Here is a 16,094-nt window from a genome sequence, read left to right on the forward strand (position 1 = left end):
GGGGTGGCTGTTCGGTCATGGTGTGCGTTGGTTGGTTGTTGAATCTGTTGTGTATGTCCGCGATCTTGTTGTGGAAGTATGAAGCGAGGGAGTTGCAGAGGTCTTGCGATGGGGTGATGTCGTTGTTTCCTGCGCTGGGGTTGGAAAGCTCTTTCACGATGTTGAAGAGTTCCTTGCAGTTGTGTGCGTTGTTGTCCAACCGTTCCTTGAATGCTGTTTTCTTGGCGGCGCGGATCAGCTGGTGGTGCTTCCGGGTGGCAAGTTTGAAGGAGGTCCTGTTGTCCGGTATAGGTTCCCTTCTCCAGACTTTCTCGAGGGCTCGGCAGTTCTTCTTGGAGCTCTTGAGTTTGTCGGTGAACCACGGGGCTTTCTTGCTTCCGGGTCTGCTGGGCGGGGTCCTCAGCGGGGCGAGCTCGTCCGCGCAGATGCTGATCCACTTCGTGAGGTTGTCGGCGGCCTGGCTGGGGTTTGCTGAGCTGGCAGGAGGGTGCTGGCTCAGGGAGGTGGCGAGCTGGTCTGCTGTGATCTTGTTCCAGCTTCTGCGGGCGGCCTGTTGCTGGTGGTGGTGGGTCGTCGTTATCTTGAAGGTGAAGTGGACGCAGCTGTGGTCCGTCCATTGAAGTTCTGTGGCGTGGCTGAAGTCGATGTCTGTGCTGGAAGAGAAGACTGCGTCGAGTGTGTGTCCGGCGAGGTGGGTGGGGGTGGACACCAGTTGCTTACCGATAGTTCCTTACCTTTAACCCATAGGCTTTGGTAAAGGAAGCATTATTAAAAACAAAATAAGAGAATTGGTTATTTATAAAAAAAGTAGCGGAGGTAATTCATGATATGGTGACAGTGAAACAAAAAAAACCTTACCCACAGAACGACAAGGAAATGGTAAGTGTGGAAAAAGCTGCAAGGAAATGGTATGTATCGAATATGAATGCTCAGTGGGCTTTAAAGATTGTTATTCCTTAAGGGGTCAAGTTTCAGAGTTTACATGGCAGGAGAAAGAAGATGCTCCCCCGAGAAAGTCGAAGTCCAATCCAGGAGCTGTAGGAGGCCCAAACCAAGGAGGGTCTGTTAAACCTGCAATAAATCAATCTGTGGATTCCACCCACGAGATATTGGATTACAGCAATTGGAAGAACCCTTACGTCATCAGTAAACTGTAAACTCCACCCTGGAGAAATAGGATGCCCACACTATGGAGTCAGTTATTTTGGCCAAATAGAAGAAAACTCAAGGAGGGAGATAGAAGGGGACGGGGTGATAGTTATAGTTCTGGGCAGAGAAGCAGGGTTTCTGTCCTTGGTCTTATCCAGTCCTACCAGTCCTAAATAGGGAAGATTTCACTAGAAAACATCACCAGCCTTTCTGCTGTTCCCATTGCTGCCAGAGATGCCCATCCTGAGGGGGAAACTGAAGGGGAAATAGGTCAAGATCTCTTGACGCTACTAGTCAGTCATGCCTGGCGGTCTTTGTGCGTAGCACTCTGCAAGAAACCTACATGAATAATCACTGCAGAGAGAAATTGCACAATGGGGAGGAAAAAAGCAAACTACACTTAGCTGATATATTAGGTCTCTGGGATGGAAAATTGGCAGATGGGGATTCACTTGTTGGCTCATCTCCACAACACAAACAGCCGTAAAAGAATGGAGCACCTCTATTTGATTAAATATCAACAATCTGAAATATCTTTGTACATCTTAATCAACATTTTCCCTCATTATGCAGGTTTCGGTCATGAGCTACAGTGCCAAGTTTGCCTCCTGTTTTTATGGACCTTTCAGGTGAGTTTAGTTTTTCAGGTGTGACTATTTAACCTACAAATATTAGAAAGTAAGGAATAAGCCCATCTTTATGATTGCTGAGAGAACAGAGGGTGTGTGCAATACTTTGTTAGTGTTCGGGAGGTGTAAAATTGATGCCCTTTGTCATTGGCAGTTTCACTTTGGGCAGAGTACTGATGAAGTGATTGCATAGCATTCCGGGTTGTAGTACTAATTTGAAAGGATAACTTTGGCAGGCATGGGCTCTCTGCAGAGTACTGTGAATTCTTCTGCAACACCTGCAAAAACACTTGAAAGCTCAGAAAGAGTGTGTTCAGACCAAGGGCTGACTCACAATTCAAAGAACTCCCCAGTAAAGCTGAAAAGATTGAAATTCTTTTGGGGTCATACATAACTGTAGTTCTGTTATTTCTGTAAATTAAACTTTTACATGGTATTACAAATTAGGTACAAACTTTATTTATATGCAGTTCCAGCACTCCTGTAGTGTGTAAATAGCAGGTGGTGATGTTGTGCAACTCAATGATTCTTTTTGAAATTTGTAAGACAAATAACCATGTGAAAATGCTGAGCTAGCACTTGGTCACCGAGCAGATTTCTAGAATCACATCCATAAGTTGCAACAAGCCTCATTAGACATAGTCCAGACATAAATATTCCTTGCTTACAAAACACTTTTTTTAGGTCGAGCCTAGGCAGCACATGCGTTGTCTCTCGACCTACTGTATTCACTCTGTGGGCTTACAGCCCGCCTCTAGCTTCTGACCGGCTTTTGTTGGTGTCCTTTATAAAACTTTGCTTCTAATTGGATAATGGTTCCTGCTTGTCCCACCTTTTTTCTCAATTGTTGACTCTTAGATCACTCTCAGGACTTGTCCTGTTCCACAGGTCCTATTTTACTTTCGGCTTAGGAACTTAAAAAAAAAGAATTTGGACAGCTCTTCACATTTGTGAACACTCACTCCCTCTCCTCTCTCCCACTTGTCGTGATCTTTTCTCCACATGCAGCCCGCCTGGCACTGCTCATCCCTCTCCTCTTATTTATTTTGATATGTGAAGGCTTGCTCCCACGGGTTGATGTGTGTTTTTACATTATGGCTCAGAAGTGATCAGGTGAATTAAGTTGAGGGTGCACAAGGGCGGCAGCTTCTTTATTGTTTCCTTTTAGTTGGAAAGAAACTCCTAGTCCTGATTCTTTAAGTTGCAGAGGAACCCCAGTATACACGTGATGCTTTGCGAAAAGGGCTGCCGGTTGCCTGGGTTATACTGTGCAAGGATTGGTATTGCAACTAGAAATTTCCTTTGTTATTGTAAAGAGGTGCAGAAATGCTTTACAAACATTAATGTTCTTCTAGTTGGGGCTCCATTTCTGGCATGGGGCCTGTAGTAGTAGGGAATATGGCGGTAGGTACATATCGCAAGGTTAGAGTGTCTGATCTAGCGGGTTGTCTCTTTCCTCAAGCATCTTGGAGCAGTGGCTGACCTCTTCTCAACTGCCAGTACGGGCATGTGCTGCGCGCTTGCACTGGTACACAATTGCTCTTAGTTGCTTCCGGTCTATATTTGCCTTCACTGGATTATGTTTTGTGTCCGTAAAATAATTGCTTTGTTGTTCCTTGTCTCCTGCTCCCACCCTGTTTGCGCTTGCCCCGTTTCCTCTCCACTGTTATTTGTTCATGTCTCATGCCCCATCCCACATCTTGGTTGGCTGGTGCCCCTTCCACATTCTTCCTTGCCTGTTTGTGCTTGCCCTGTGCCCCTCTTTTCTTGCCCTTTGTTTTTACTTGTGTTGTGCCCCGTGTCTGTTCTCGATTTGTTGCTTGCCCCCACCCAATGTTGCTTGCCCCTCTTCCACCTACCCTATCCCCCACACTACTCCCACAAGAATAAAATGCTATGATGTGGGTAGCACTGCCACATCATAGCACTTTTGCCTAACTTTCAGCCACAGCTTGGTCAATGTTTGTTTTTTATGTTCTATGTCAGTAAAATTGCCTAGCATGTCTGTACAATTGAGTACAATAAAAACGTCCATTTCAATATGGTATGATTCTTTGCAGTTCTGCTCTTGGGTTCATTTCGTACTATTAACCCGCAGAGGGCACTTGAATGAAGCATGATGCTGCAGTGAATTTATTTTAGCTCAATAAAACACATCCATAACTTGTCATAAGTAACCAAGAGTCTGAATGCAAAACTGTATATTCAGAATATGTAGAGTGGGGGCTCTGGGCCTCCGTTTGACAGCACAGTGTCAAATCCTGCTTGACAGGTCTGTTGAACCCCATGTAAATCTTGGGGCGCACTTGAGGAGAGAACAGTTCTTGTGGATCCCTGGTCTAGTTGCTGGGGGACTTGGCTTTTCTCCTACTAGACTTCTGTCTCCAGGGTTGTTGTGGGTACAGTGCCTGATTCACACTTGATTTTAGTGTTGGATAGCATTAGGTTAACAGTGGTACACTTCCCACAGCCATGCAAACCCAGCCCTCACTGCCCAAGTTTAGTGTAGCTGAAGACTTTCGCCATCTTGAAAATGGCCTGACACTTGTCATTTTGGGCCTGTTTGCAATAAAGCTACTGGGAATTACTTAAAACATGGGTAGTGATGGGATGGCCCTGAGAACCTTTACCTCAACCCACTAATTAGCGTCAGACATAAATGTGGCGCCTCGAAGCACCCTCCTCAGAACACTTTCCAGACCGGCAGAAGATCAGAAGAGGCCGTGACCTACTGTCTGTTACCCGAGCAGAGCCCTGAATGAATGGACCTTCTCTCTTTTGTACCCAAAACAAAAAAGTGAACTCCAAAAGTCAGTTGACTTACTGTGTGGCTACATGAAGATTGCTGCAAGGGCCCTTTTCCTGAAAGTACCCAGCTGACCAATGACAAGTGGACTCTGCTGTTGGCCTCTGCCAGACACCCTGGGAGTCACCAAGGGCCTCTCTTGAGGTCCTGGTGGCCTTAGAAGTGTATCACTCTGGTTGGCTGAGACCTAAAAGACAGAAGATACAATCTTTGACAAGGACAAACCGAGTTGGTGTATCCAACCCATGCTCCTTCGTGGTCTGCCCCAAACCTCGCCTAGGAGCCAGTCTACCGCAACTCTTTATTAATGTTGCCACTTTGTGCTTTTTGGTGCAATTTGTACTTGGAACTTTAAAAAGTAGTGCCTTCGGTACCTTTTATTGGATTTTGTTGTCATTTTGTTTATTAAATGGTACTTTATTTTTCTAATTCGGTTTCAGATTTTTTTTGTTTGTTGTTTTGACTTTTACTTTTTTGGTATGGCATACAAACTTTACACATTGCCCTACTTTAAGCCATTCTGCTCTGTGCATTGCTGCCAGGAGTTAAGTTCAGGTTAATTTAGTGGCTTAGAGGGTTCACCCTGACAAGTGTTGTGATTATTCACTGAATTGGATAGTGTCCCACCCCAAGTAATAACCCAGTTTCTTACACCCATTATTGGTGTTCCTGGTCCTTGTTACACAGGAACATATTCAAACCCTTCTATAATATTTATAACCCTGAGACTTTTATTTTGTAGAGATGCTGCTCTTTCCAAACCTGCCTTTGGGGACAGGCGATGCTACCAGTTGCCCCCTGGAGCTCGTGGTCTTGCCAGAAGAGCTGTGGTAAGTACAGAGGTCCACTTAGAGGCCGACCACTGAGCAGGGGCTTTGGTTCTCAGAATCCCTCCAGTCCAGTATGGTTGCCTGTTGTTGATATGATAAATGATATGATAAAGAAACTTATACAGCGCACGTTCAACAACGGTTTCTTGGCGCTTTCAGGACCGGACCAAGTCTTCAAGTGGTAGGAGGAGGTAAAACGAAGATCAGAGGGGAGGGCATTCCAAAGACTAAGAGCTTGCGAGGCAAATCTTAGTCCCCCAAACTTTTTGCGCTTGAAAGGACAGGTAGCAACAGATTAGAGCCTGAGGAGCGGAGGACTCGAGAGAGAATGTAACGGTGGAGGTGAAAAGCAATGAAGTCCGGACCTTGATGGGAGAGAGCCTGGTAAATCAAGCAGCCCACCTTGAAGAGGCTACGCTGGACTACGGAGAGCCAGTGCAGGCTCCTCAAAAGAGGCTTAGCAGAGGTAGTCCTAGGTTGTCCAAAGATCAGTCTTGCTGCTTGGTTTTGGATGAGTTGGAGTTGATGGGTTTGGTAAGCAGGAATACCAATATACAGTGAGTTTACGTAGTCAATTCGAGAAATTACTAAACCCTGTTATTGTAGGAAGAAAGTGGGAAAAGTAAGTACCAATAGGTTCACTGTGGTGTTAGAGATTTAATTTCCATTTTTGTAAGCACAGAAGAGAGTGAATTATAATTCATATGTAGCGATTTTGCTCCTGAGTATTGCGGTCCATTGGTGAATTTACCATTGCTGCCTGCCATTGCTGGATCTCTCAATTGGCTCCACACTTACCTGCCAAGGGAAACTGTCCTCGCTATGGCTGACTATGGCTGGCACAGCTTGTATCTCTTGACCCCGCAGGTGCCTTACGTTTTGTGTCCGGAAAGCTTAATTTATAAGGGGAATATATAAAAGATGCTGTAGCGCTAGGTGTGATGCCTGTATAATCTCTCATTGTTGCTTGGAGGAAATACATTGAAATTGGACCATGTGCTTCAAATGGCAAAAGGCTTTATAGTACTATTAGCCACTTACTGGGTCAGTATCTTCCAATCCATCAATAAAAAAGTGCAACGCTTCCTCTTCTTGGTCCCTTGCATACAAACTATGTTGGCAGTAAAGAAGTTTTCATGACACAATATCCTCCTCATTAAAGTGGAACAGTATCCAACATTTTATGTTGCCATCAAATCTAGTAATTATGAATGTTTTCATCACCAGTGGTTTCTAGGTTTTAAAATTAACATTTTCGTTGGGCGTTGCTTGCAGCTGAAGATGTCGGATGCTCGTTTGTGAGCTCAGCAGCTTGCCCTGTGGCATCAGTCCAGATTTGGCTCAGCAGCACCAACACATTTCCCCCGAGGGTGGAGACTGTGTTGCCTGCATTCAGTCTCTCTGGGGGTGAGCAAGTGGCGGATTCCTGGCCGCCCCAAGCCCACATTGCAGTGATGCTGTGGCCTAGCAGCCTGCCTTTGCAGGCCACCTAGTGATGCCTGCCCAGGACAGAGGCAGCAGAGGGAGAGCCCCAGAGGTGGCGATTAGTGCTTCTTGGTGGGGGCCCCTGGCTGCCGTTTTGACCGCAGCAAGGATAGAGAGTCGGAGGACAGCCTTGGCATTTTGGACTGGTGAGATTGGGCAGCAAGTGCACTGTCGCGGTTTTTGAGGTATGCCTGTTCATCCTTGGGCAATGGGGGCTATGGAGGGACACCTGCTATGGATGGGAGCGGCACCAGCTATGGATGGGAGGGGCACCTGCCATGAGGGAGGGGGCTGTAAGTGGTTGTCATCCTCTGAGGCCCGCCCGGAGAGTTTGGCCTGGGCTGCCCCTAGAATGGTTGGACTTTGCTCCCTGCTTGGCTGGAGTGGGTGTCCGCCCTCCTGGAGACTTAGCTGTTCACCTATCTACTAGCTGAGGGTATGAGGAAGCCCTAGCAGGAACAGGTATGCTTTTGGAGACTAGTGGCATAAGCTTCCCATGTTTGTAGTCCTGGGGTCCCTGGGACTTGGCAGGGGACAAACTTTGGTTTTGCTTCTAGCAGAGCCCGGCATGAAACTGTTCCCCTGTACTTGAGCTTCTTGCTGTATCTCACTTTCCTAGCCATGGAGCCTCTCCCTTGTCCACCCAATTGTCTCTTGTCAACAACGAGATCCCTTCATTGACCAGGAGCAAGTACAAGCATCCCAGTCCTCCTACACAGCACAAGATCGATACGTTTGCTAATCCCACCTCCACTATGGACAAGCTGGAGGGCCAGGACCCTGGACCTCCTGAGACAGGGACTCCCGATTCAGCGGCGTCCATCTTGCAGAACATTGAAGGATCCAGAAAGGTTCTTGCTTGCAAGATTGACAAACTGAGCCTTGACCTATCATTACTGTGTCAAGATCTCCGAAGCGCAGTTTAACGGGTCACAAAGGCAGTGGGCCATCTGTCGGAGGTAGAAGACACAGCCCACGTGCTCCAGACTTCTGTATCGGCCCTCCAGATCATGATCTGCCAGCTGGTGGTCTAGGAGGAATAATATCTGGATTGTTTGCATCCCAGAGGGGTGGTGCAGGACGACTGCCCCACACAGTATATTGCGGAGTGTTTGAAGAGGTTGCTACCGGCTTATCCACTCAACTAGTTCTGTAGTGGAAAGGGCCCATGGATCATTGGCAGCCCGTTATGAAGATGAGTTACCATGGCTTGAGCCAAAAACTGACCGCCTACAACTTCCTGAAGCAACTCAACCCTGTGACTCTATAAAGAGTTCCCTAGACAAAGCGTGTCTAACACTCTGCCAAAATCTTTTCGACTCTGCTGGTTTGGGAGACTAGGCAGGGAAGCTAGTCTATTGGCTCAGAAACATACAGTGGTTGCGGGATTGTACCTGAACATAGTACTCCCAGCATTGAGGTCATCCTTGCAGTGCTACACATAGCCTTTGAGTTTTTTTTATACCACAGTGTCTTATATGCCCACCATGCTCCCCTCCCCACGAAAGGGATCACGCAATAGTACTCAACCTTCTGACGAATACCCTCTAATCATAAAAGAGAGCCTAACTAGAACTCCGAATTACTGTGGACGAAGTACAGCAGGGCATTACCTCAATGCTTTTGGGCAAGACCTCAAGCCCCAATGGCTTTCCACTGGAATTCTTCACAATATTTTCTCACCCACATTTACTGGCGATTGTATGGTGACACATTCAGGGGTGATAATAATGGTCATCCTGAAACCTGGCAAACCCCCTGTGGAGTGTGCCGCTTATCTCCACATATTGCTCTTAAACCTAGAATCCAAAATATTTACTAAAATATTGGCAAGCATGTTGGATAAGGTGCTTCTTGGTTCTTTCGGTCCAAAACTGCTTCATTGCCAGCAGGAGCACCAGGTATTGTCTCTGCTGCCTACACCTGGCTATAGCCTGAAGAGGTGAACTTCAGGAGGACAGTGTCCTACTTCTGGTAGACGTGGACTGTGCTTTTGACATGGTTAACTGGCCTTTCCTCCTGCTAGTTCTTCGTAAAATGTAATTTGTCCCCTGTTTCTTCGCTGTGTTGAAACCCTCTATAATGTCCTATAGGCGCAGGTTTGGGTCGATGGAATTCTATCCCCTTCCTTTCTGATAGAGCGCAACACTAATCGGGGCTTCCCGCACTCACTGTTGCTATTCACTTTGAGTGGATGCCGGGTTGCATGGTTTTCAGTGGCAGGGAAGCCTGGAAGATAGTCTCCCTATGCACGTATTATATGTTACTATACGTCCAGTGCCCCGGGGACACTGTTCCTTGTCTTGTGGAAATGTTATGTTTTTGTGCTGATGATTTTGGGCGCAGGGCGAAAATCCATATTAGTCCCGATAGGGGTAGAGGTACTGGCAGTTGCGACAGCTTCTAGTGGCAGAAGACAGCTTTCTTTATCTGGGCATGACCATAGCATTTACCCAGCAGCAACATTGGGAACTTAAGGTTGCCACTTGATATGGCACTCTGTGGAGCACTGTTCAAGATGGTCTCACTTCCCCAATTTCTTAATGTTCTCCAACACTACCCATATATTCTGCCCCCACATTCTTCGCTAACCTGAAAGCCCAGATCAGCTCCTTTCTGTGGGTAAGTAACCCCTCCACCCCCAAGAAATGTTGTTTAACAAATGTTACATACTTTGTGGATGAAGAGAGCTGCCAGCCCGAACCGGCTTAGATGCGCTTCCTCAACTTTTCCACACTGTCTGGGAATGCCTTGTGGTACGTCAATACTGGAGGGCGTTTAATGGGTTTCTGAGTGATGTGGTGGGTAGACAGTTGGAATTTGATCCCAAGATAGTCGTACTAGACATTATGGACAACTTTGGGGGTGCCAGAAGAACCTGAGCACTAGTTGCCATAGCCTGTCTGGTAGTGAAATGAGACGTAGCTCGCCACTGGTGGAATGCAGTCTCCCCCAGTTACTGAAAAGACAAATTGAATCAACCGCTGAGCCAAACTTGATGAACTGATCTACAAGGCCCACAGTGTACATAAGAAATACTTCAAAATATGGTCTCCCTGGAGTCAGACCATGGAGATGTTGGGTCAAGAGGGTACTGCCGGATGATGTTTCATCATACAGAATCCAGAAAAGCTCCATTTTCTTATAATTGGTTGAAATTAGAGTTATTTGCTAATATGTTTATATTTTGTGCAACACAATTCTTTAGTGGCCATTTGTATTGTTTTGTGTCGGAAAACTGTTAATAAAAAAATTAGGTGTGTAAAATTAGGTGTAGTGTCAAGTGCTCCTCTACCTTCTCACCACAGGTGCTTAAGCTATAGAACTGCTTGCTTGTGTACTTTGATTAGCACCGTCCAGGGTGTGGTGAATGAGAGTTTGAAAAGTAATGAGTTTCTAAAAACTTTTAATTGGCTAATTTGGATCGTGGCAGTGACTGAGGAAATGTGAGCCTTTGAACAATGCACTTTCATAAGGGCAGCTAATAGAAAAGCTTTAACATGTTTGTGATGGCATTTGTTTGGTGGAATACGCCAGTATTTACTCTGTACAGGAAGTAGTAATCTTTTGAATACTGTTACTTGCAGCATGCTTCTGGTAAGTGTAACCACTTTATCATATTTATTTGTTTCGTCTTTGAAGGACCGTGATGTGAGGGAAGGAGCCGATATGCTGATGGTAAAACCAGGAATGCCATATCTTGATCTCGTCAGAGAGGTAAAGGACAGAGTAAGTATGGATGATTCTGACTCCTGTTTCCCACTCCTTAGAGGGCACGACACCTAAACAATTTGCTGACCTTCATTGGTTCCTTTAAGGACACCAAAGGTCTCTTCTCAAAGAACAAGGACTCTTAATTAAATGTTTTTCCCCTACATATGCCCTAAGTTGGTATGGCTTTCCCAGAACACATTACTGTTGTCTTCGAGAGACTGACCCAGAAGTACCCTCATGAAATTAAAACATGTGCAATCCCTGCCCACAATCCCCAGAATCACACATGCATACTTAACACCAAATGCTAGGTCTAAGACCTCACACATGTCCACCCCAGAAACCTGCCCATGAATGACCAGCTTAATCCCTGCAATTCTAACTGGGGGAAGGTGAGACTGCCCAATGAGGACCCGGAACCTATAGCATACATCAGGCCCTGTAAATGACAATAAAATCAACACATGAAAAGGAAATTGTAAGAGCAGCATAATATTCCGTCTGCACCACTGATTCTATGTCTTGTTTGTTTCAGCACCCCGATCACCCATTGGCTGTGTACCACGTCTCTGGGGAATATGCCATGCTGTGGCATGGCGCACAGGCAGGAGCCTTTGACCTCAAGGTGGCAGTCCTGGAGTCCATGACCAGCTTCAGGAGAGCAGGTAAGAAAATAATGTCTTTAGCATTTGTCTGACACAGGCGTGGAAATCTACCAAATACCTACTCGTCCATGGGATAGATTGCTTCATAAATCTACAAGTCCTGTAAACAAACCCACTTGTCTCTTTGGTGCCACCTAGTGCTGCAACAAATTTTGCCCGCAATCTCATTATATAAGTGCTCGGATAATAGCCTCTCTGGTCATGCCAGGGCCATACTACAGTAGTCCTTGAATACTAGCAATTCACTTATTTTCCCACTTCTCCACACATCTACATGCTGAGGCTGGAAGTAGCGGTAACCAATAGTTTCAGGGTAGGAATGCCCTTTTGAGTCTGTGCAAAACTACTAATTTGCATGTTTTAGGGTTTTTCACCAGCTCTTCTCTAATGTTGTTACATAATGATAAAGGTTGGAAATGCACTCCTGTCAAGGGCAGAAGTAATACTTCTCTCAGGGGTGAGAAAAAAGGGGTTGGAGGAAAACCGAACTTGTAAACACTCAGCAGATTTTTGAATGAGCAAATCTACACATGCAAATTTGTTTGTGCAAAAATGCAGTTCACCAATATATTGGTTAGGAGTACCATTTCCAAACTTCTGTAAATTCTTATAAATTCATGAAAGACAGAAGTCTACACTAATGCAAGGACATTTACCATTAGACGTACTTTTGGGATTATCTTTAATATTTGGGCCTCTAATTATTTCTGGCGTTAACAAAGACCTTTTGTGTTTATTAAAATTCTTTCTCTCTCTATCTGTATATCGGCTGACTTCACTATGAGTGACTGCATTCTGTTCTTTCACAAGGAGCATATCGGTACACAAAGTAGACTACTGCGGCAGCGTGTGCTTTTTTAGACCCAAAAATGTGTGTTATAATCGTGTGGGCCTGGCAGCTCCCAAACCCAAACGGTTTACAAAAACCATGTCAAAACAAAAACACGCATTTGCAATGCAATTGGTCTCGCATTTACGCAAGACCTATTGCATGGAAAATAATTGGCATCCCGACAATGGGAGGGAGGGGGGAGGCACGTGCAACAGGGGCAGGGCAGAAGGCACCGACAACGGGGATAGGGCTATTCAGAAGGCACGGACAACGGGAGGGTGGGGGTGGCGGAAGAAGGCACGGATAACGGGGGTAGAAGGCCCAGACAACGGGAAGGCGGGCGGGTGGGGGGCGGGAGTGGGAGAAGGCACCAAAGCACAACATGCCTGTAGTGGGATAACCTAATCAACTAACATAGTGCTCACAGTCTAAATAACAGTACCGTGTAACACTCGATGTAAAGGGGCCAGTCGCCATGGGAGGTGACACATGAAGTGGAGGCGGTACTAAAAAGGGACCGCCTAGCGACGAATCAGAATCCAGCATTTAGGACCGACAATGGTACAAGCCAGTTGCAAATATGGGCGGAGAGTGGGTAGAGCTTCTATTAACCTACTCCTCTACTCTAAGCCTCGCAGAGCAGCGCATGCTCGCGGACTCTAGGATAGACCTAAAAAGCATTTACAAAACTAAAACGCTGACCAACAATGGCAGAACTATTAGCTTTGGCAATGCTGGTTTATTTTCTTGTTTCCCATTATCTTGTTTAGACTGGTTACACTGATTTTTCCATTATGACTGTTTTTGCAAATATTAGCATGCATTCATACATTTTACTAAATGATGCTTCAAATAAAGGGTATCTAAAATTTCACAGTAGTTTAGCAAAACTTTTTTTTTCCTATTTTCATTTTCCTGTGAACATTTTATTTTGAAAGCAAAGAATCCTCAAACTTGCTTGGAAGCTTCTGCAAATATTTGAATGTAATCTGAGAGCATTCTGGGAGCATTAAACGTAGCCTCATATTGCTAAACTTAGCAAACATGTGTATACATTTTTATGCTGGAACTATGGTATGTAGTGCAGTCTGAGCTTACAACACTTACTTAGAGTGCTTTCTTTAATAATAATAAAGCCTGTGCATTAATGAACTATGAATACTAGTTTGAACAGCATTACCGTATGGACACAAATATTACCTTAACTCCAAACAATGCCCTTCACTGATTCATAATGTGGTACGGTGAGCGGGCAGCCAAAGGGTTTGTGCTGCTGGAGGTTGGGCCTACTTGTCCCAAGGACAAAATAAACATGAAAACTGGTTGTCCTTGACCCCAAACAATATTTCGGGGCATCAGGCTGTAGGAATGGCACACCCCTGAGAAGACCGCTATCTACCTTTTAAGCAAATAAAAAGTAACAGTACTGGAATCGTCAAACTATTGAAATAAAAACCTAATAATAATGAAAAATGTCCTAGCTTTCATAACCGATTTTAAAATCTATTAAGGACTCTTAGGCGAGGATTATGCATTCTCTCTTCGCTTTATTTTAAACAGCAGGCATTTTAACAACTTCTCCGAGCTACTATTCCCATGAACCCTAGAGAATAGGAGAAAAAAACACAACTGTGTGAGCCAATGAACAGACAGTGTATGACATAGCCAATTAGGAGTCCATATGCTGTTACATAGCTCCTCTGTCAAATTCCATAGTCCTCTTTCGTGACGTAAGCCAAGCCAACACTTCGAATCAAGGATACTGTCTGGTAGAATCTGCCCCTAGGAAAAGAACGGAATACCTAACCAGAGATCGGTAACTGAGGGGACGATTCACAATGCTCATCCACCATTACGACAAAGAACAGGTGAAATACAATATAAAATCACAGCAATAGGGAACAATTGCATACAATCACAGTATTCAAGCCACAAAACCGCTTTTTATTTTTTAGAAACGTACGTACTTACTAGTCATGGGGAGGGAGTCCGAATCGACCCCCTCAACCCCCAAGGTGGGGTAATCCTCACCTCTGAATCCTTAATAGAATTTAAACTTTCCAAAACGAGAGCTAGGAAATCTTTAATTCTATGTCAGGACCAGAGGCGAGGATTAAAATAAAACCTTTTGAAGGTGAAATCTGACGACCAATCGGCCGCATTCATAATATCTTCCAGCTGTGCGCCCAGACTGAAGGATTTATAAGCCATTGTTCCACTGGCCGAAAGAGCCCCAAACATCTTCAAATCAATGCCAGCCTCCTGCATGACCTACCTCAGTAGCGAGCTATGGTAGGAGACCTGGTGTGCCTTGCATAGCACTATCAGAAGCTGAACTGGTAGGGCTTGCGTAAGACTATCAGAAGCTGACGCTCACCCGAAGGATGGACTTCCCTCTTTTCCTCAAAGGCCTTTATGCATCGCACCACACATAGCTTGGGCATCTCTGGAAAAGCCGGGTAAGAGATTACTCTGGTGTGACATAAAGTGCACAGACTAACCGTAAAAGAAAGCCCACAAGGAGAAAAAGCTCTGCCTATTATGTCCAAGGCTCTCACATCTGAAACCCGCATGCAAGAGCCAAGACAAAGAAGCTTTGCCGAAAGTTCCTTCCTGGACAAAAATGTGTTTGGTTGTCAGGACAGAAATAAGTTGAGGACTTTAATAACGTCACATCGACACGATGTGGCAGAGTGCTTTTGGCAAGGTCGCCTTTACTCTGATATGGGGTTTACATAGCTAAAATAACACCAAAGTATATTTTAAAAATAGCAATCTGTGTTTCACTGGATTTTTAAACTTGGAGCTTACTTGTGCTTTCCTTTTACTGCTTTGCCGTCCCGGTCCACCACAGCACCAGCTGATTGTTGTGGAGGGACGTGGCCCACCTTCTTTTCCTCATTTCCGCTACCGGGACACTACTTAGGCAGCATGGAGGCCTGGCCGCGCAGCAGGCACGCCTATGGCGCACCAAAAACAAGCCCGTCAACGCCCGCCGGCGCCCATCCGTCACCAGACTTGCTGCCAATTTGGATACCATAAGATATTCTTATACCCGGAATGAACTGCTTACTATTAGGAGACAGGTGGGCGGATACGAACAACCCAGTATGCTGGGTTTAGAGGGCCCTTTCTGTTGCTATTATTGTGGATTTGAGTCCATTCTCTCGGCAAAGCTAAACCAACCCTCCTTCGAGTCACTCTACTATTGTTTTCCATCTAAACTGCTGCTCGCTATCTAAACATTTGGCCAATGCGTGTGATCTTCTGGGGTCTGAGTCCCCCGATGTCTTGTTTCTCACAGAGACCTGGCTCTCTGAGGATATGGTTGCGGAGCAAGTGCTTTCTGTCCTGGAAGGTTACCAAATACTTAGCCTCAACAGGGCATCAAGAGGGGGGGGGCGTGGTTTTGTCATTGTTTTTAAAACTAGCTATCTTTGTGCCTTCACAAAGCAATCCAATCCCAACTATGCCTGATCTTTTAATTTACCGTCCTCCAGGTCCGTCTAAAATGTTCAGGGAAGTTCTCAGAGACTGTAAGTGCCTTGATGGTTAATGCTTCCAATTTTACATGTGCACGAGATCTTAATTTGCACCTGGACAATCATTCTGACCCTGAAATGGCAATATTATTGGCTGATCTTCTTGCGTGCCAGCTTGATCAACAGGTCCATGGCCCTACGCACTCAGCTGGTAATCTATTGGACCCAGTTTTTACTAATATACCTTCCCTGGAGGTCCGTACTTCTGTCCCGATGGGTTGGTCGGACCGCTTTCTAGTTTCCATGTCCATTCAGGACGTCATGCCCACGCGCAATTCAGTTTAAACCTTTTTGCTGAAACGTCCCTGGCATAAATTAAATCGGGACCAATTTCATATCCATCTTTCCGTTACCCCTCCAGATTTTGCGGCTGATCCCTATGAGGCTAATTTGGTCTTCAGCAATTAGATCAGTCAGCCCCTGGACAGCCTCATTCCTGCTA

At 45.5% G+C, this 16,094-nt stretch overlaps 2 protein-coding genes across 2 annotated transcripts in view; both read left to right on the forward strand.

The window, feature by feature from the left end:
• The window catches only part of LOC147710516 (ectonucleoside triphosphate diphosphohydrolase 8-like), a 615,095-nt gene that overhangs the window by 304,101 nt on the left and 294,900 nt on the right, over positions 1–16,094 (forward strand). The window lies entirely within an intron of this gene.
• The window catches only part of ALAD (aminolevulinate dehydratase), a 150,219-nt gene that overhangs the window by 110,450 nt on the left and 23,675 nt on the right, over positions 1–16,094 (forward strand). The window contains exons 8-11 of the mRNA XM_086921186.1: positions 1,723–1,778; positions 5,327–5,414; positions 10,542–10,628; positions 11,149–11,278. Coding sequence (XP_086777312.1) covers positions 1,723–1,778; positions 5,327–5,414; positions 10,542–10,628; positions 11,149–11,278 — 361 coding nt within the window. The remainder of the gene's footprint in view (positions 1–1,722; positions 1,779–5,326; positions 5,415–10,541; positions 10,629–11,148; positions 11,279–16,094) is intronic.

This window comes from Lissotriton vulgaris, chromosome 5, assembly GCF_964263255.1.
Source record: "Lissotriton vulgaris chromosome 5, aLisVul1.2, whole genome shotgun sequence".
In the NCBI taxonomy this organism is placed as follows: Eukaryota; Metazoa; Chordata; class Amphibia; order Caudata; family Salamandridae; genus Lissotriton; species Lissotriton vulgaris.